The sequence below is a fragment of the Equus caballus genome, chromosome 16, assembly GCF_041296265.1.
Source record: "Equus caballus isolate H_3958 breed thoroughbred chromosome 16, TB-T2T, whole genome shotgun sequence".
In the NCBI taxonomy this organism is placed as follows: Eukaryota; Metazoa; Chordata; class Mammalia; order Perissodactyla; family Equidae; genus Equus; species Equus caballus.
In genome coordinates this window covers 46,481,539-46,503,739 of record NC_091699.1, presented here as the reverse complement: position 1 = coordinate 46,503,739, position 22,201 = coordinate 46,481,539, and the positions used below count along the sequence as shown (strand labels likewise).

Here is a 22,201-nt window from a genome sequence, read left to right as displayed (position 1 = left end):
ATTTGCATATCTCTAACGGCTGAGGTTGGACATTTTCATTTAAGAAACATCAGTAACTTCTTTCTGCTCTCTCTTATCCCTTGCCCATTTTTCTGTTGGATGTTTATATTTCCCAAATGTGGGGCTGGCCCAGTGGTGCAGCAGTTAAGTTTGCACGTTCTGCTTTGGCAGCCCGGGGTTCACCAGTTCGGATCCCGGGTGTGGACACGGCACTGCTTGGCAAGCCATGCTGTGGCAGGCGTCCCACATATAAAGTAGAGGAGGATGGGCACGGATGTTAGCTCAGGGCCAATCTTCCTCAGCAAAAAGAGGAGGATTGGCAGATGTTAGTCAGGGCTAATCTCAAAAAACAAACAAACAAAACCTTGTAAATCTGGGAATTTATTCTGAAGTTGATGTGAGTAATGGATACAATTTTATTTTTTCCAAATGATTATCCAGTTTCCAAACAACACTTGAGAAAAATCTATCTTTTCCCACTTATCTGGGATGATACCTTTATCATAAATTAAATTGTATTTGGTCTTCTGTAAAAACTTCTATTTTGTTCAAATAATCTGTTTATTCATATATTGTATAAATAATTTTAATTATTATAGTGTTATAATGTTTTAATACCTGGTCAGGATAGATCCTCCTTCACTATGAATTTTCCTGATTTTTATTTTGTTTAACAAGATTTAAAAAATCAATTTATTTAGTCCCAACTTCCTCACAAGAAAATTTCCATTGGTATGTCCCTCAGGATCACGTTAAAGATTAATTTAGGGAGAATGGACATCTCTATGATGTTGAGATTTCTCTTTTAAGGACATAGTATGCCTTTCAATTTGTTCAAACATTCTTTTTTAAATGCATCAAAAGTAGCATTAAAAAACTTTCTTTATAGAGACATGGCACATATCTTGTTAAATTTAATCCAAGGTATCTTACCTTTTTATTATTATTGAATCTTTTAAGGCAATTGACTTGTTATTAATTTTACGCTCAATCATCCTACTTCTCTTACTGTGTGCCACTGTTTCTTAGCTGATTCTCTTGAATTTTCATCTCCTTAATTTCCTTATTTTAGATTTCTGTTTCTTACTTCTAATTGTGCTGACTAGTACCTCCAAAAAAGGACATACCTATTTTGCTCTTGACTTTAACAGGAGTGTTCACAGCTAAAAACTTTTTAACCATTTACATGTAAAAAACAGGTCAGAAACATTTTAGAAGCTTAAAAGAGCTATAATTACTATGACTGCTTTGGACTTACATAGTGCTTTACTTACATAATCCAAAGGCTTTTCAATTCAGAGAAGGGATAGTTAGTATTTTCCATTTTTAATAGAAGGAAACATAGAGATTTGGAAAGGGCAAAAATTCTGCTCATAGCTCAAGAGTAAAAATGACTGGTGGCCCTGGAATGGATGTGGTGTCTCTGTGCCCTGACTTGGGGTTCCTACCAGGCCCTCAAGAGACAAGGAAAAGATAAAAATTTGGGAAGCTTCATTTAATAAAAGCATAAAAAATTTACAAAAACCCACTGGATTTTGACTGGAAATGCAATGAATCTATAGATGAATTTGGGGAGAACTGATACCTTTATAATACTGAGTCTTCCGGCAATAAACATGATAAATCACTTCATTTATTCAGGTCTTCCTTAATTTCTCTTGGTAATTTTCTTATTTTTTTTTCTTGGTGTGCATGTGTAGGAGTCTTACACATCTTTTTAAAGATTACTAGGTATTTAATGTAAATGGCATATTTTTAAAATTTAATTTTCTTTTGCTAGGGAAGGTTCGCCTTGAGCTAACATCTGTTGCCAATCTTCCTCTATTTTGTATGTGGGTCGCTGCTACAGCATGGCCATGGATGAGTGGTGCAGGTCCGTGAATGGGAACTGAACCTGGGCTGCGGAAGCGGAGTGCACCAAACTTAACCACTAGTCCACCAGGGCTGGCTCTAACATTTAATTTTCTAATTGCTCATTGATGGTAAACAAATATAAATGGTCCTGATATTTTCATTTATTAATTCTAATAGATTATCTGAATATCTCTTGGATTTTCTAAGGTATCTAATAATGTCTTTGCAAAAATTGATCCTTTTATTTTTCCTTTCTAATCTTTAAAAACCTTTTATTTTTCTTGCTTTACTAAGAACAGTTTTTCGATTAATGGAACATTAAAAAACAAATCTATGAAGAAAAGAGAACCTGTAAATAAATTAGGAATTGGCATATTTCAGGAGCCCAGGTTCCAGGAAATTTTATCATCCATGTGCCTAAGGGTAGAGGCACTCTCCGCCAGGTGTGGCTGTGTTCACTCCCAAAAGCAACTTCCCTGTGGCCATCTGATTACCATTTAAGTTAGTGAAGACAACTCTGAACAGAACTGAACAAAGAGCATATATATAATAGCTAGGAAAAAGGGCAGTCTCCTAAGTGAAATACGCCCACCAGGTCTACATCACAGAAGATGAAAAAATTACACCTTACCTAATTACATTAAAACTTTTGTTTCAGAAAGAGAAAAATGAGATTTGTATTCAACAGTGTGTATAGTTAACATAATGAAATTATAAATCCTCCAAAGCTTAAATTTAAACACTTTAAATTATTACTCTCTAAAGAAATAAATTAATTAAAAAAAAAAAATCTGCCTCCCGGGGCTGGTCCAGTGGTGTAATGGTTAAGCTCGCACACTCCACTTTGGTGGCCTGGGGTTTGCTGGCTCAGATCCTGGGCGCTGACCTACGCACCACTCATCAAGCCATGCTGTGGCAGGCATCCCACATATAAAATAGAGGAAGATGGGCACAGATGTTAGCTCAGGGCCAATCTCCCTCAGCAAAAAGATGAGGATTGGTGGCAGATGTTAGCTCAGGGCTAATCTTCTTCACCAAAAACAAACAAAAACCAAAAAATACCCCCTGTCTCCCTGCAATATAAAATTTAACAAAATCTTTTGCTTGGGGGTGGGGTGGGAGTGGGGGTAGATACTAAAATCCACAAGCTGGGCTGAAATCCTATTTTGTGACCACTAGATGCATTTTCTTCTGGGGTTACCTCAAGGTGAAGTACCCATACATCTCACTGTATGCCTGTTGTCTCATCTAATATTACTGGCACCTCCTTTCACTCTCAAAAGTGTCCCAGTTGGCTGTAAACCAACCAACATTCCAAACACCAGTACAGGAGTCGAAGCAAGAAGACCTAAGTTTTAGTTCTGGCCCATTTCTTGGACAGTAACTTCACGTTTCTGAGAATATCAGCATCTTGCATACAGGGTCATGGTGAGAAATAAATGACAACCTGGATATAAAACTAGTTTATAAACTATAGAATGCAACACATTCTAATAGGCATCTTTAAAAAGAAATTAATCCAAGAGACATCAGTGAAAATGATGGAGTAGGAGATCCAAGGGTCATTCCTTCACAGAAACACTGAGAAAAGTTAGCAAAAACTCTCAGAATCAACATTATCAGAACTCTGGAAAATAGCAAAGGTTTACAGGAACCAAGTAAATGCTTAATCAAGAAAAAAAGTGACTGACAACTAGCAGGAGAGCTTTGTGGCATTTTAACTTACCCTCGCCCCAATACCCCCCCTTTCTGGCTCAATGGTAGTCTTGAAGATGGCAGCTTATGTTCCTGGTTTGAGTTTCTGGTGCTGGAAGGAGAAGCACAGTCTTTGTTCTCAAAAAATTGTGGTTGTCTGTTTTGACTTGTTGGGTGGCTTCCTGAAGGACTAAGGCAAAGGGCTTGCCTTTATTTTTCTTAACTTGAAACTCTCTTGGAGCAGAGAAGTGGCTATGATACTTTCGTTGAAAACATTTAAAGGCAAATGAATCAGCTGCTGCCAGCTGGGGCAAACAGCAGACATGCTGAAAAGCCTGGGAGAATAAGCTGGGGAGTGAGATCCTTTGGGGAATAAGAGTTTCCTGGGAATCTAGAAAGCCATGCACATGCCATGGGCAGGGTGCATGCTCAGAAAAGACTTGAAAAGGCCCTAAACTCTCACCTTTGCCTGACTGTCAAGCCCTGTGCAAGGAGGAAGTGAAGGCAAAGGCAGAGCTGTAAACTTCCGGGCTGAGTGTTGAAGGTGTGTTCTAACATAGACACGGCATCCAGTTTCAAAGACTGGGAATTCTTCTTTTTTTTGGATCCAATCATTTAAGAAAATCCCTGTTAAATCATTAGCTGATCACTAATCTAGCAGAACAGGAACTTCAGTGACCACACATGACAAAAAACAGTCTTTAAAAAATAGTTTAGAAAAGTCACTAAACAAGCAACTACAACCCACAATAAGCAGTATCAACAAGGCCTGAGGAGGGAGGAGAATCTGATTTCCAGAGTTATTACAATATAATATTAAATATGTCTAGTTTTCAAAAAAATTATGAGGAATGCAAAGAAACAGGAAAGTACGGTCAAAACACAGAATAAAAAGAAATGAATGGAAACTGTCCCTGAGGAAGTCCAGATATTGGACTTCCTTGACAAAGACTTTAAATCAACTGTCTTAAATAGGCTCAAAGAGTTAAAGGAAACCATGGACAAAGAACTAAAGGAAACCAGAATGATGTCTCATCAAATAGATAACATCAATAAAGAGATAGAAACTGTAAACACTAAATGGAAATTCTGGGACTGAAATATACAAGAACTGAAATGAAAAATTCAGGACAGGGGTTCAACAGAAGATTTGAACAGGCAGAAGAATCAGTAAACTTGAAGACAAGTCAATTGAAATTATCAGTCTGAGGAAGAGAACAGAAAAAAGAATAAAGAAAATGAACAGAGTCTAAGAGACTGCGACACAGCATTAAGCATTTCAACATAGGCATAATGAGAGTCCTGGAAAGAGAAGAGAAAGCAAAAGGGGCAGAAAGAATATTTAAAAAAACAGCGGTCCAAAAATACCCAAATTTGATTAAAGGCATGAAAGAAAAAACTGTCAATGGAGAATTCTATACCCAGCAAAAGTATCCTTCAAAAATACAGAAGGAATCAAGACATTTCCAGATAAACAAAAGATGAGAGAGACTGTTGCTAGCAGACCTGCCCTACAAGAAATACAAAAGGGAGTCCTTCAGGCTGAAATGAAAAGACATTAGACAATAACTTGAAACCATACAAAGAAATAAAAAAAACCAGTAAAGGTAACTACATAGGTAAATATAAAAGCCAATATATTTTTGGTTTGTAACTTCTCTTTTTTCCCCTTTATGATTGTAAAGACAAATGCATAAAGCAATAATTATAAACCTGTATTTATAGGCACACAAAGTATAAAATGTAATTTCTGACAATAAGAACGGTGGACGGTGGGTGCTATAGAAGAGCAGCTTCTGTATACTATTTAAGCTGAACTAGTATTAATTCAAACTAGATGGTCATAAATTGAAGATGTAATGCCCAGGTTACCACTAAGAAAATAACTAAAAATAAACGATATGGTTGCTGTAACCAAAGGAGACTCCAGTCTCACCTTTGTTATGCTCCCTTTGAATCTCCTGGGCTGGGTTTACCCTTACTGGGAGTAAGGCTAGGGCACTACTCTAGTCTGGATCACAAGTAAAAAGGAAGACATGCTCTGCTGCAGAAACTTCAAGAAGGATTTAATAATTTCACTAGCTTTTGCTACCTCTCCCCAAGGTGGAAAGAGGAAAACATGTTGAATTATTGGCCATTCAGACAATTTCACCATATCCAATTCTGAAAAAATTCAAAGCACTAACAACAGCCTAGATAAACATTAAAGTGATTAAACAAAGTCAAAGTGTAAAATACTTTTTAATTTGTAAATTTCCTTTGGTCATCAGTATGGTGGCTGCTGCTTCTTTATAACCATGTGTGGTCAACATAAAGCCTGTGACTAGTAACCTTTTGGAAAACCATTCCAAAAGATGTAATGAGTAGCTGGTATAAGTATGCTGCAGAGTTAACTCAGGGCCACAGGAAACACAATAGCTTAAAACAATGACAGTATATGATGGATATAACCAGATCTGAGAAGCAGAATGCCACTGTGAACACTCAGTAGGATGACTGAACCAAAAGATCAGTCCTTCACATTTCTGGAACAGGGATGATACCATTACTAGAGTTAAGAGTCCAACAGAGACTATAAAAGTCTCTTAATTGCTCTCCCTGCTTCCTAACTTATTCTTACAACACATTCTCCAAACTGCAGCCACAGTGATTCCTCTAATGTGTATGTTGGCTCACATCACCTCTCTGCTCAGCCCCCTTGCAGCACTTCCTATTTGCTCCAAACTCAACTGCACGATCTCTAAGACCTACCATGACTGGGTACTCAGCCACCTTAGAGGGCTTATTCCCTAACACACACCCCTGACCTGCTCCAGCCACCCAGCTTTCTTATTGTGTGTCAAACATGCCCAGATACTCTCTGCCTTATGGTCTTTGCATTTGGTGTTTACTGTGTCTAAAAGGAGTAAAATCTCACATATTAGAATGACTTTCCTCTTCACTTCTTTCAGGGCTCTACTCACATGTCACCTATCAGAGAGGCTTTTGCTGACCACATTACCTAAAACAGGACCTCCTCTCACCATTACTCTCTACCCTCTTCCTCTGCTTTATTCTCATTCATAGCCTAATTACTACCTGATGTTCTATATATTTAATTTCAATTAATTTACTCACTCACCAACCTCTGCCTCATTGTCTCTCTAAGAGAACAGAGACTTTGGTTTGTATATTGCTACACACCTAGCACCTAGAACAGTGCCTAGCACAGAAGAAATATTCAATCAATTGTTGTAGAAGGAATGTGATTCAAGGAAAAGGCATAAATACCTACCCAGAATACATGTCATGGGGCAGGATTCTTCCAGATTACTCAGAAACACTTCTTTTTTGTAGAACATTTTTGTGGGCTCATGTTCTGTCTCTTCTGGGTGAATGAATATGGGGCCATAAAAATATGCAGCTCCATCTCGGACCCATACCTTTTCAATTCTTTGGGGAAAAAAATGGAGAAATTCTATTAAAATAGAATTCTGATGGGTTCATTCTTGAAGGATTAATCTAACAAAAATTCCATTAATCAAAAACTTAACTATATGTATTATTTAGAGGAGCTTCACTGGTTGTCTTGATAATAAGACAATTTCCTTGGATTTTTTCTGCCTTAAGCACACGAGAAAATACTTGGAAAGAGAGAAATGAACATTCAGCTACTCATCTGAGGGAAAAAAATATTTTATCATAATACCAAGGCATATAACAGTAGTTATATAGCTCTCTCTCAGGTCTTCTTCTTGAGGTGTTCATGATAAAAACAGAACTAAGCATTTGTCACTGGACTTGTGAGCCGAATAAACACACAGACCATCAATATCTGGGGTCAGATCACATGAGTGGCAGATATTCCTTTAACGCAATGGTTTGACCTTTTTGAAGGTCAAGATCTAATACCCCTTCGTCCCTCGAGAATCTGATGCAAGCCAGATACCATCACCCTAGAAAAAAATAAAAATTAACATCTGACTGCCATGTATCAGACACTGTACCATTTCTCACAAACACCCCATAAAGGTGGTATTATTATCCCCATAGTATTGTGGTTTCTGACATGAAGCAGCATCCTCATCTCAGTTAATGGTAAGTCCACCCTTTCAGTTCCTCAAGCCAACATGCAGGGGTTACCTTTGACTCCTCTATCTCCCTAAGACCCCACATCCCATTTTTCAGGAATCCTATTAACTTGACCTTTCAAAATAGGATCTGACTACTGGCCTGAGCCACCATCACTCTTGTCTGGGTTACTACAATAGCCTCCAGCAGATCTCTTTGCTTCTACCTTTGACCCGCTACAGTCTATTGTCAACAACCAGCAGGCAGAGGAATCTTGCTAAGACGTAAGTCAGATGTCATTTCTGTGGTACTCCATTTAATTCAGTAAAAGCCCAAGTCCCTACAACGGTGTCTGAGGCCCACATGATTTGCACCACATCCCCTGGCCCTCATCTCCTACCTAACTCATGCATTGCTCACTCTCCCTTTAACAACCTCTGCTGATTTGAACAGACCAGTAATGCTTCTCTCTCAGGTCTTTACAGGGCTGTCCCTAGATATTCATATTACTCACTCCTTCAGTTTCTTCAAGTGTTGGTTCAACTGTCAGTTCTCAGTGAGGCCTATGTACACCATCCTACTTAAAGTGCCGCACCTCCCCATTTTGACCATGGCACTCCCGACTCCCCATACCCTACTTTATTTCTCTCACAGCACATGTGATGATCTAATGTATGATACACACTTCACTTATTCATGATGTTTATTGTTTGTTCTGGCCACTAGAACAAAGATACATGGGACTAAAGATATTTGTCTGTTTTATGCACTAATATATCCTCAGAGCCTGGCAAATAGTAGGTGTGTAATAAATGATCACTGAATGATGAACAAATATGAGGAAACTGAAGCTCAGAGAGGTAAATTATTTGCCTAAGGACGTGAAATTAGCAGGGCTGGGACTTAAACCAAGATCTCTTGGAATCTACTGTTCTTAACCAGTATCTTCTACTGCCCAGCCCCATACCTGCCTCCTTTACTGATGTTTTATGCCATCTAACCATACTTTTATACATTTTCTTCTTCATCAAATATCTGAGCTCTTACTAGGTTTCAAGCACTACGCTCGGAGCAGGGGATACAAAGGTGAGCAAAAAGAGTGGGTCTCTACTCTCAGGGCATTTGCAGTCTCGTATGGAAACCTGACAATAAAATAACATGATTATGTGCCCTGAGGAGAAGGACATATATGGTACTCAGAGTGTGTGTAATAGGAAGACCCAACCTGGTCTAGAGGGGACAGGAAAGGCTTCCTTAAGGAAGCGTCATTTCAAATTTAAGATAAACGAATGCACCATAAGAAGTGGGCAGGGAGATTTCTGGGTTGAGAGTCCAGTAAATGGTAAGAGAAGAAAAAAAAAGAGTTCAAGGGAGGAATTTAAAGAAGGAAGTGTGGCTAGAGGAGAAAGCAGGAGAAATATGGTGTGAGAGGAGGCTGGAGAAGTTGCCAGAGGAGAGACTTTTGTCTTCCTCCTAAAGGTTGATAAATTTCTACTGGCTCCAAATCTCTCAGACCCAACCTCATAGTTCCCACTCCAGTAACACTCACCTGCCCACGCGAGGGCGCACCAGGCCATGGGACTTGATGAAGACACAGTCGCCAACCTTCAGCCACATGTCATTATAACGGAGCTGCTCAAAGTAGTGGCAACCTGGTTCACCATTTGACATCTCCACAGGGACATCTTCTTTCTCCTATGGTAAAGAAAACTGGTTGAAGATAGGCAGCTGACAATCAAAGAGTAAACAGAGAAGGTAAGAAAGGAAAGCAGACTTTCCTTCCCATCAACTTAAAAGAAAAAATAACCATAAATAGAAACTTTGATGAAGACAGGAGACCAAAAGATTAGATTACTGAAATCAAACTAAATCTTATCAAATATTGTACCTATTTTAAATTTCTAGTTAATTTTCATAAAATGTTACTCCAAGATGCTTTTATGCCCCTCTCTCTCCTTCCCCCATTCCCATAGCCTTTAGCAAAAAAACACTGAAGAAGACTTATCAGCATTCAAAAGCAGCATCATTCACGCATTAGAATGGAGCAAATTCTACACAGGCTTCCTCTTCACCAGTTACTAAGCTCTCAATTTCTTAACATTAACAATTGATAGATTTAAAATTTTTATCATTTTGATTTATTCCAATATGGAAAGTAATAGCATAGCCTCTGTGACATAAACACACATACTCTGTTTTTGAATAAATTACAGGGTCTGTCACCTACTAGCTGCTGTGACATTGGGCAAATTACTTGACTCCTTATGCCTCTTATGCTTTAGTTTCCTCATCTGTAAAATGAAGATAGTGTGCCCATCAGATGGGGAAGCTTAAATGACACAATCCATGTTAAGTATATAGAACAATGCTTGATTCACGAAAAGTACTTAACAAACATTGATCACTTAAACAATAATCAATTGTTTTACAGTTTTGGCAAAAAAAAAAGAGGAAAAAAAGATAACTTTGACTAGTAGAAATAAGAAACATCATTTACTGGGAACCTAGCAGATAATGGGAAGAACATTAGGTATTTTAAATATATTAACTCTAAAATATATAAAAGCTGAGGAAACTCCAGAACCCCCAAATTTTCTATGGCATCTCTCTGTCTCTGAGAATATCTGAAACTTCAAACTTAAAAAAAAAAAATCTCCTTTAGAATATCCAAGTCAATTAATGTTTTCATCTTTAGGACTTCAAATGTGATACTGAAGTGGTCATCTTGGAAAATCTTTAAGAATGAGAGAAGTCCCACATACATGCTGGGTGAGGGACACTTGAAGGAATGGGAACTATAAATAAAGTAACCCTTGAGATTAAGAATACTTCTTTCTTTTAGGAATCTTTTAGGTTCTGTTCTAAATTATTCTTTTAAAAAGTTCCTGGAATAACTTGTCTTGGCCATGCAATATTAAAATAAAGATATGAGACAAAAAAAGTAACTCATAGAGAGGACTATGGGGACTTATGAATTCTAATAATAATAATAACAAATCTAAGTTCATTTCTACACTGGCTTCCACTGATACTTCTTCTTCTTTTAAAATTAATGTCTCTATGATTCCTAGACAAATTGGTAAAATGTAAAAAATAACATGTTTTTTCCCAAGCTCCCTTTCTCTTGTAACACTTTTGTGATACTAAAATAGATATTTTTTTCTAAGACACTAAGAATTCAATTCTTTCCAGTTTTTACATTAACAATTAAAAAATTTTATCCTTCTTGATTATATAAAAGAAGTATATTTGTAGGAAATAATTTAAACACTAGAGTATGTAAACTTAAAAAACAAAAGTCTCGGGGGCTGGCCCTGTGGCACAGTGGTTAAGTTCAGTGTGCTCCACTTTGGCAGCCTGGGTTCTCAGGTTCAGATCCCGGGCGGGGACCTACACCACTTGTCAGCCATGCTGTGGCGGTGACTGACATACAAAATAGAGGAAGACTGGCAACAGATATTAGCTCAGGGCTAATCTTCCTCAGCAAAACCACCCCCCAAAAAAACAAAAAAAGCAAATCTTCTGTGACCTAACTCCAAAGATAACCACCCGGTTTAGTATATAGTTTTCCATGTTATTTTCACATTCATATAAGTAAACATACATTTTTCTTTTTCTGAAAAACAATGGAACCACACCCCATTTGCAACCTGTTAAGTATTAACATCTTTTTTCCACATAACCTGGAAAATTTTCAATGCTACTGCATATAGACCTACTTTATTCTTTTCATTGGCTGCACAGTTTACATTTTATGGATGTATGACAACTTAATTCCTATTCGTGGACATTTGGGTTCAGGGGGGTTTTTGCTTTTACAAACACTGACACCACCCCTTGTAGAGAATCCCTCAGTGTACCTATTTGAGCACTATGTTGGAGCACATTCCCTGCCATCAAACTGCAGGGTCAAAGGGAATGCCACCAATGGGCAATGAGTGTGTTGGCCCACACACATACCAGGCTGCATGTACTATCACACTTTAGAATTCTTGCTAGGCATTTTAAAAACTATTGGAGTAACACATTTTCTTATGTTTTTTGGCTACCTTCCTTCTATACATAATCTATTTGGTCTTTTGCCCATTTTTCTAGTGTTACTTTTTTCCTAGACTTCAAGGAGCTCTTTGCGTATTAGAAATAGTTCTTACACTCTTCTATTAAACTGATATTTTCAATTGTAAACTGATAAAATGATCATTTTTTTCTTTTATGGCTAGTGAGTCTTCTATCATACATAGAAAAGACCCATCCCAGGCTTATAAATGAATAAAAAATTATAGGTAAATAATAGTAAATGTACGTATGTTAGCAACTAGTACTCTTGTTTTTTTTTTTAATGTTTATATCTTACTTATCTTGGAATACGAAGTGAGGGAGAATTCAGTATTTTTTCTTTTTTTTTTTTCAAAATGGCTACCAGTTTTTCCAATATCATTTGATCTGTCCTCTCCTGCTGACTTAAAATACTACCTTTACATTCTGGATTTAATTGTGAAAAGCCTAGTCCTTGCACTGACTAGTCCCAAGCTAGTATCTCAATTTTTTTTAATGTATTTTTGTAAAATGTAATAATATCTGGCAGGGCAAGGCACTTTTGGTTACTTTTTTCCTCCTTTTTCTGGTGACTGTCACATATTTCTTCTTTCATAAGAATGCAAGAATAATTTTGTCAAGTTCCCAAAATGATTTATTCAAGTCTTTTATGTCCTTCAGTAGACTGTTTCTCTTTCCACAGATTCCATATATTTCTTTTAAAGTTATTTCTTAATGTATTTTGTTGTTAATGTAAACCGGATATTTTTTCCATGTGATTTTTCTAACAATTGCTAAAGTGTATTCAACATTTTCATTTTACTTCCAAAAGTCTTATGAATTATTGTTGTGTTTATATAAGAAAGCTACTGACTTGTACATGGATTTTCAAATTTCTATTTGTTGAATTCTCTATTTTCAAAAACTTTTGCTGAAGTCTTCCCCATTATCTGCAAAAAAAATAATCTTGCCTCTTTATTGTTAACATTTTTACTACTATACTTTGTCTACCTACATTGGCTACTTTCAGAAAAAGTTACCTAATTGTAATGGTATAGCAAACATTTTTGTCATGTGTATAACTTTAAAGGGAATTTCTTTTATAGGCTTTAGGCTTGAGATACAAATATAATTTAAAAAAAAATCACTTTGAGGAAATATCCATGTAAAGATTTAAATAAATCAAGACAGGTACTATACTTTATCAAATAATTTCTCCTTTTATCTATTAATATAATAAAGTGTATTAATGAATTTTCCTAATTTTGAATAATCCTTTCATTCATTCCTAGAATGAACTCCTTGCATTCCTAGAATGAACTCCTCCTCCTATGTGGTCATGTTCTTAAATAACTAATTTGATTTCACTTATAAAAATACTTACTTCCCAAAGCATCAAAATTCGTAAGTGAGACTAACTGTAGTTGTTTTTATTTTGTCAGGCTTTGGAATCAAGATTATCCTGGCTTTGTAAAACAAACTGGGAAGTTTTCTTTGTTCTCCATGCTCTGAGATGATTTAGACGAAATTATAAGTATAAGCTCTTAAAGGGTTAAAAGAATTCACTATGGAATTACCTAACCTGAGTACTCTTTGGGGTTAGATCTTTGAAATTTTAAAAAATTTCTTCAGGGCCAGCCCCAGTATCCTAGTGGTTGGGTTCGGCATGCTCTGCTTCGACAGCCTGGGTTTAGACCTACACCAAGTGTCTATCAGTGGTCATGCTGTGGCAGTGGCTCATATACAAAAAGGGGAAGATTGGCAACATACGTTAGCTCAGTGAAGCTTCCTCAGCAAAAAAAAAAAAAAAAATCTTCATGTTGCTGTCCACTTATGTATTATATCTCTTCTTGATTCCACTTTGGTACTTTGTATTATCCTAGAAAATTATTCATTTTATTCAGGTTTTCAAATTTATTAAAAGAAATGTACAAGTCTTTAAATTTCTTCATTTTGAGTGTCTGAGCTTTTAAGTCTCTTCTTTTTTCTTTATTAGGATAGTTAGTTTATCTCATTGGACTTGTCAAAGGATTAGTGCTTGCATTTACTTTTAAATGGTACTTTTCAATTCTACTGTTCTGTTTTCTATGTATTAATCTCTGTCTTTCCTTTACAGTTCCCTTCTTTCTCTTTGGCCACGGTTTTATGCTATTGCTCTTTTTCTGATTCTGAATTCAAATACTTTATTCTTTTATTTTCTGGAATAAATATTTGAAACGGAAAATTCTTTTCTGTGTGGCTAGTATCTACATACCTTTTCCAAGTTAAAACTGTCTTCAGTTCGACTGTCCTCTGAGTTGTCTGTGTTCTTCTCATCATCCCCTTTATCTGCATTTGCAAATACAGAGGCCACTCGGACCACAGGCAAGGGCACATCCCGTGGGACAAACCTAACTGAGCTGATGGGCATGGTCCACAGTTTAATTTTCTTAAAAGATTTGGTTTTGGCAGAATATCGTGACTCACAGACAAAAACATCCTCATCTCGAAAGTTTTCTGGGCATAATTTAAAGTATTCCTGAGGGATTTAACAATAAAATTAATTAGGTGAATTTTATGAAAACTAATCAATCAAAAGAACAAAAACATACACCAACCAAGGGAACAAACAAAAGCTAAACTGTTCACATTTTCTGACAGTTAACAATAAATGGCAAATGGCTAGAGATCTAGGAGTACTTCCTCGCTATACAATGGCTTTATTAAATACATGCCATTTAGCATACCAATTTGAAAATATATTAGCATTTCATATAGCAGTAATGTTCCTTAAAGATTTGGACAGGGCTCACATGTATCAGATAGATACACAAAAACTATACCTTATTACCTAAAAACCACACTTGCAATTGATAATGATCTTTCAGAGAATGTCATCCTTAAAAATCAGTGTGGCAATATAAAAAATTTAAGCCAAATGCATATAGTTATATAGTGTAGGCAGCAAATGGTCTTTCACCATCACGTTCAGGTTAATTTCTTCCCAAATCTTTACATATGGCCATACAGACAGAGCTTAAAAAACAAAAAACAAAACAAAACAAAACAAAAACACAGTTTAAAACAGAGTTCTTAATTTGTAAATATGAATTTTTTGTGCTTGCAAATTTTATTCCCAGAGTACGATTTATACTTTTGAGACTACTGAGTTTCTTACCTTGACAAACATGACCACACATTTTCCTAGAATTTTACTAACGGGAACTTTATTGTAATAGTCACTCTTAAAAACTTCCTTTTCTAGAAATTTTCGTGTAGCTAGATGGAATGTTTCATTCGGCCGATAAAACCAACAGCCATACAACCATTTTTCACCTCAAAAACAAAAGGAGAGGGAGAGAGAATTACTATTAACAGAAATCACATTCTTGGCAAAATGAGCAAATATTCTATCCATTCTGCCATGGCTCTAACCTAGCACTGTGCTTTTTAGGTCATGTTTCCTTAATATAATTATCTTAAAAGAAATAATACTTTGAAATAGTTAAGTGTAACGAGACCTAAAAAATGCTACCTTCCCCCTCATATTAAATGACGTATATAATATATAGAATGAGGAAGCTGATGAGACTTGCTCTACTCTGCTGGGGTCAGGACACACCTAAAGCTGTGTGCTTTAATAAGGGTACACAGATACTAAAAGACAGATTTAGCACTCAGGTGAAGGAATACAAAGGTATGTCACATGATGAACAGCTGAAAGAATGGATTGCCTCGATCACATTCCTGCCTGCTTTTGGCGTCATTAACTCCTATTCATTCTCTATATCTCAAGTTAAAGGCAAGTGTTCTAGGAAGCCTCAAATTCTAAGCCAGGTCACATGTCTCTATAATAATTTCCTTTTTATCTGTGATTTTTACTAGAGTGGTTTTGCCAGGGGCAAAACATGAGCCTCTTGTTCTTCTGAATCTCTGACTTCCTACAGAATTTGGCTCATGATGTGTTTTTGTTTTTTAATTGAGGTCATAATAGTTTATAACATTGTGTAATTGCAGCTGTACATTATTATTTGTCCATCACCATATACATGCCCCTTTACCCCATATGCACACCCCCCAAGCCCCTTCCCCTCTGGTAACCACTAGCCTGTTCTCTTTGTGTGTTTGTTTCTCTCCCACAAGAGTGAAACCATATGGTGTTGTCTTTCTCTGTCCGGCTTATTTCACTTAACATAATACCCCTAACATCCATCTATGTGGCTGCAAATGGGATGATTTTGTCTTTTTTTAATGGCTGAGTAGTATTCCATTGTATATATATACTACCTCTTCTTTATCCATTCATCAGTTGATGGGCACTTTGGTTGCTTCCATGTCTTGGCTATTGTGAATAATGTTGCATGAACACAGGGGTGCATAAGTCTCTTTGAATTGTTGATTTGAAGGTATTTGGATAAATACCCAGCAGTAGGATACCTACATCATATGGTATTTCTAATTCTAATTTTTTGAGAAATCTCCATACTGTTGTCCATAGTGGCTGCACCAGTTTGCATTCACACCAGCAGTGTGAAAGTTCCCTTTTCTCCACATCCCTTCCAACGTTTGTTATTTTTTTATTTTTTTTTTAAATTTTTTTTTTCTGCTTTATCTCCCCAAACCCCCCAGTACATAATTGTATATCTTAGCTGCAGGTCCTTCTAGCTGTGGGATGTGGGACACTGCCTCAACGTGGCCTGACGAGCGGTGCCATGTCCACCCCCAGGATCCGAACCCTGTGCTGCCGCAGTGGAGCACGCAAACCCAACCACTCGGCCACGGCGCCGGCCCCCAACATTTGTTATTTTTTTGTCTTGGTGATGATAGCCATTCTAACCAGTGTAAGGTGATATCTCAATGTAGTTTTTTTTTTTTTGAGGAAGATTAGCTCAGAGCTAACTTCTGCTGCCAATCCTCCTCTTTTTGCTGAGGAAGACTGGCCCTGAGCTAACATCTGTGCCCATCTTCCTCTATTTTATATGTGGGACGCCTGCCACAGCATGGCTTGATAAGTGGTGCGTAAGTCTGTACCTGGGATACGAACCGGTGAACCCCAGGCAGCTGAAGCAGAGTGTGCGAACTTAAACACCACCGGGCCAGCCCCTCAATGTAGTTTTGATCTGCATTTCCCTTACGATTAGTGATGTTGAACATCTTTTCATGTGCCTGTAGGCCATCTGTATATCTTCTTTGTAAAAATGTCTGTTCAAATCCTCTGACCATTTTTTGATCAGATTGTTTTGTTGTTGTTGTTCAGTTGTGTGAGTTCTTTATATATTATGGAGATTAACCCTTTATTGGATATATGACTTGCAAATATTTTCTCCCAGTTGATGAGGTGTCTTTTCATTTTGTTCATGGTTTCCTTTGCCTTGCAGAAGCTCTTTAGTCTGATGAAGTCCCATTTGTTTATTCTTTCTTTTGTTTCCCTTGCTCGAGTAGACATGGTATTTGAAAAGATCCTTCTAAGACCAAGGTCAAAGAGTGTACTGCCTATGTTCTTTTCTAGGAGTTTTACGGCTTCATGTCTTATCTTCAAGTCTTTTATCCATTTGAGTTAATTTTTGCTTATGGCAAAAGATAAAGGTCTACTTTCATTCTTTTGCATGTGTCTGTCCAGTTTTCGCAATACCATTTATTGAAAAGAATTTCCTTTTTCCATTATATGTTTTCAGCTCCTTTGTCAAAGACTAGCTGTCCGTAGATGTGTGGTTTTGTTTCTGGGCTTTCAGTTCTGTTCCATTGATCTGTGTGCCTGTTTTCATACCAGTAGCATGCTGTTTTGATTACTATAGCTTTTCAGTATATTTTGAAGTCACCAATTGTGATGCCTTCAGTTTTGTTTTTTTCTCAAGATTGCTTTAGCCATTCGGGGTCTTTTGTTGCCCCATATGAATTTTAGGAATGCTTGTGCTATTTCTGTGAAGGATGTCATTGGGATTCTGACTGGTATTGCCTTGAATCTGTAGATTGCTTTAGGTAATATGGACATTTTAATTATGTTTATTCTTGCAATCCGTGTGCATGGAATATTTTTCCATTTCTTTCTATCATCAGTTTCTTCCAATAATGTCTTACGGTTTTCATTATATACGTCTCTCATCTTCTTGGTTAAATTTATTCCTAGATAGTTTATTCTTTTTGCACGATTGTAAATGGGAGTGTATTCTTGAGTTCTTTGTTAGTCATTTGAGTATAGAAATGTAACTGATTTTTGTAAGCTGATTTTGTACCCCGCAACTTTGCTGTAATTGTTGATTATTTCTAACAGTTTTCCGATGGATTCTTTGGGGTTTCCTAGATACAAAATCACGTTGTCTGCAAACAGCGAGAGTGTCATTTCTTCACTGTCAATTTGGATCCCTTTTATTTCTTTTTCTTGCCTAACTGCTCTGGCCAAAACCTCCAGTATGATGTCAGATAAGAGTGGCAAGAGTGGGCACCCTTGTCTTGTTCCTATTCTCAGAGGGATGGCTTTCAGTTTTTCCCTGTTGAGTATGATTTTGGCTGTGGGTTTGTCAAATACGGTCTTTATTATGTTGAGGTACTTTCCTTCTATACCCATTTTATTCAGAGTTTTTACCATAAATGGATGTTGGATCTTGTGAAATGCTTTCTCTACACCTACTGAGATGATCATGTGGTTTTCATTCTTCATTTTGTTAATGTGGTATGATTGATTTACAGATGTTAAACCACCCGTGTCCCTGGTATAAATCCCACTTGATCATGGTGTATGATCCTTTTAACGTACTGATGTATTCGGTTTGCCAATATTTTGTTGAGGATTTTTGCATCTATGTTCATCAGTGATAATGGCCTTTAGTTTTCCTTCTTTGTGTTGTCCTTGTCTGGCTTTGGGATCAGGGTGATGTTGGCCTGGTAAAATGTGTTAGGAAGTATTCCATCTTCTTCAATTCTTCAGAATAGTTTGAGAAGGACAGGTATTAAATATTCTTTGAATGTTCGGTAGAATTCTCCAGAGAAGCCATCTGGTCCTGGACTTTTACTTTTTGGGAGCATTTTGATCACTGTTTCAATCTCTTTACTTGTGACTGGTCTATTCAGATTCTCTGTTTCTTCTTGATTCAGTTTTGGGAGGTTGTATGAGTCTAAGTATTTACCCATTTCTTCTAGATTGTCCAATTTGTTAACATATAGTTTTTCATTGCATTCTAATACTTTGTATTTCTGTGATATTTTTTGTAATTTCTCCTCTTTCATTTCAAATTTTACTTATTTGAGCCTTCTCTCTTTTTTTCTTAGTGAGTCTGGCTAAGAGCTTGTCAATTCTGTTTATCTTCTCAAAGAACCAGCTCTGAGTTTCATTGATCCTTTCTACTTTTTTTTTTTTTTTTAATTTCAACTTCATTTATTTATGCTCTAATTTCTACTATTTCCCTCCTTATGCTGACTTGGGCTTTGTTTGTTCTTTTTCTAGTGCTGTTAGGTATAATTTAAGATCGCTTATTTGAAATTTTTCTTGCTTGTTAAGGTAGGCCTGTATTGCTATCAATTTCCTTCTTAGGAGCGCTTTTGCTGCATCCCATTTGAGTTGGTATGGTGTATTTTCAATTTCATTTATTTCCAGATAGTTTTTTGATTTCTCCTTTGATTTCTTCAATGATCCATTGGTTTTTCAGTAGCATGTTGTTTAGTCTCTGCATCATTTGTCACTTTCCCAGCTTTTTTCCTGTGGTTGATTCCTAGTTTCATGGATTCATAGCTGGAAAAAAATGCTTGATATAATTTCAATGTTCTTAATTTACTGAGGCTTGCCTTGTTTCCCAACATATGGTCTATCCTTGAGAATGTTCTATGTACACTTGAGAAGAATGTATATTCTGCTGTTTATTGATGGAATGTTCTATATATATCTATTAAATCCATCTGGTCTAGTTTCTCATTTAATTCTACTATTTCCTTGTTGGCTTTCTGTGTGGATGATCTATCCATTGATGTACGTGGGGTGTTAAGGTCCCCTACGTTATTGTGTTGCTATTAATGCCTCCTTTTACACTGTTAACGTTTGTTTTATGTACTTTGGTGCTCCTGTGTTAGATGCATATATATATTTATAAGTGTTATGTTCTCTTGGTGGAACGTCCCTTTTATCACTATATACTGCCTCTCTCTGTCTCTCCCTGCCTTTTTTATCTTGAAGTCTACTTTGTCCAATATAAGCATGGCAACACCTGCTTTCTTTTATTTGTCAGTAGCTTGGAGTATCATCTTCTATCCCTTCACTCCGAGCCTGTGTTGGTCTTTAGACTTGAGATGTGTTTCCTGGAGGCAGCATATTGTTGCGTCTTGTTTTTTAATCCATCCAGCCACTCTGTGTCTTTTGATTGGAGAACTCAATCCATTTACATTTAGAGTGATTATTGACATATGTTGGCTTAATGCCATTTTATCACTCGTTTTCTTGTTGTTCTGTATTTCCATAGTTTCTTGTCCCATGTATTTGAGACTGCCAATTCAGTTTCATGGTTCTCTATGTAGGTCTTCTCAGTTTTTTCCTTATTTATCATTTGCATCTCTATTCTGATTTTCGTTTACTGGTTAATGTGAGGTCTGCATAAAAGATCTCATAAATGAGATAGTCCATTTTCTGATAGCCTCTTATTTCCTTAGTGTAAGCAGGTTCTAACTCTTTGCTCTTACCAGTTTAACTTTTTGTTGTCACAACTTATTTTGTTTCACGTTGTGAGTTTGTGGTTAAAATGCAGTGATTATATTTATTTTTCATGTTTTCCTTCCTTTTATCTTTACTGTTATTATTGCTTGCTAATCTGTTCTGATGGAGAGCTGCAAATTTTCTGACTTTGTCTGCCTATTTAGCTCCTTGCTCAAGGTTTTGTAAAGCTGCCCTTTTTTTTTTTTTTAAGGTATGAGGGCTTTCTTGATTTTTTAAAAGATTTTTTCTTTTGGTTAGGAAGACTGGCCCTGAGCTAACATCCGTTGCCAATCTTCCTCTTTTTTTTCTCCTCAAAACCCCACTACATAGTTGTATATCCTGGTTGTAGGATCATTCTAGTTCTTCTATATGGGATACTGCCACAGCATGGCTTGATGAGTGGTGCATAGGTCTATGCCCAGGATCAAACCAGTGAAGCCCAGGCTGCTGAAGTAGAGCGTGTGAACTTAACCACTCGGCCAAGGGACTGGCTCCCTTGATCATTTCTTGTAGGGTGGGTCTTGTGGCGATTAATTCCCTCAGTTTTTCTTTATCTGGGAAAGTTTTTATTTTCCCATCATATTTGAAGGATACTTTCACTGAATAGAGTATTCTTGGCTGAAAGTTGTCTTTCAGAATTTTGAATATACCACTCCACTCGCTTAGCCAGTAAGGTTTCTGCTGAGAAATCCACTAAAAGCCTGATAGGGGTTCCTTTGTAGGTTATTTTCTTCTGCCTCACTGCCCTTAATATTTTTTGTCACTGACTTCTGCCAGATTTACTAATATATGCCTTGGAGAAGGTCTTTTTACATGGATGTACTTAGGAGTTCTATTAGCTTCTTTTACTTGTAATTCCAGCTCCTTTCCCAGGTTTGGGAAGTTCTTAGCTATTATTTCTTTGAACAAGCTCTCTGCTCCTTGCTCCCTTGCTTCTCCCTCTTGAATACCTATAATCTTTATGTTGCATTTCCTAACTGAGCCAGATATTTCTCAAAGAATTTCTTCATTTCTTTTTATTCTTAGTTCTCTCTCCTCCTGCATCTGACACATTTCTATATTTCTGTCTTAAATTGCTAATTCTGTCCTCCATAATATCAGCTCTGCTCTTCAAAGACTCCAGATTTTTCTTTATCTCATTCATTGTGTTTTTCATCTCCAACATTTCTGATAGGCTTTTCTTTAGAGTTTGAATCTGTTTTGTGAAAATTCCCTCTGTTCATTAATTTTATTCCTGATTCCACTGAACTGTGTTTCTGAATTTTCTTGTAATTCATTGAGTTTTTTATGATAGCTGTTCTGAATTCTCCATCATTTAGATTGCAAATTTCTGTGCCTTCAGTATTTATTTCTGGGTGCTTGTCATTTTTCTTCTGGTTTGGAGTGCTAATATACCTCATTCTATTCTGTGGGGTGGATATGTGCCTTTACATAGTAGAAATACCTGGTTTCAGATTCCATCTGCCACCACTGTGGGGAGGCAGGGGCAGGGGCAGGGGCAGCAGCTGTGTAATCTGAGCCTGCCTCGATCCTTGGCAGCTGTGCCTGACCTTTGGTAGCTATGCTGACAGAGTCCATCTCCATTTGCCCACTTGCTGCAGCTGCTTTACACACTGTATGTGCTGGCCCTCTGGAGGGAGTCCCTTGCTCTGGCTGACTGGTGGAACCCATAAGCCAGGCAAGGGGAGGAGCGATTTCTCTCATGTGCGATCCCAGGGGCACTCTCACTTTGCCCTCGCTATCTGCCCTCCTGGGCTATTTGGCTTTGTGAATATGACCCCGCGACTGCTTTGCTTCCTCTATATGGAGCTTTCCCACCGGCTGGGAGGGAACTTGGAGAGCGAAGGTGTTCCTGTGTAGGGCTGCTCTCTACCCCCTCTCCTCTTAGGGCCACGCATGGTCCTATGCCCT

The 22,201-nt window shown here is 37.2% G+C and overlaps 1 protein-coding gene across 35 annotated transcripts in view; it reads right to left on the bottom strand.

Moving 5' to 3' along the window:
* Positions 1-22,201, bottom strand: part of PBRM1 (polybromo 1) — a 122,261-nt gene that overhangs the window by 18,914 nt on the left and 81,146 nt on the right. For all 35 annotated transcript variants that reach the window (XM_005600572.4, XM_070237428.1, XM_070237416.1 and 32 more), the window contains 4 exons: positions 14,792-14,949; positions 13,889-14,152; positions 9,149-9,294; positions 6,824-6,981 (listed from right to left, as the gene is read on the bottom strand). In XM_005600572.4, coding sequence (XP_005600629.1) covers positions 6,824-6,981; positions 9,149-9,294; positions 13,889-14,152; positions 14,792-14,949 — 726 coding nt within the window. The remainder of the gene's footprint in view (positions 1-6,823; positions 6,982-9,148; positions 9,295-13,888; positions 14,153-14,791; positions 14,950-22,201) is intronic.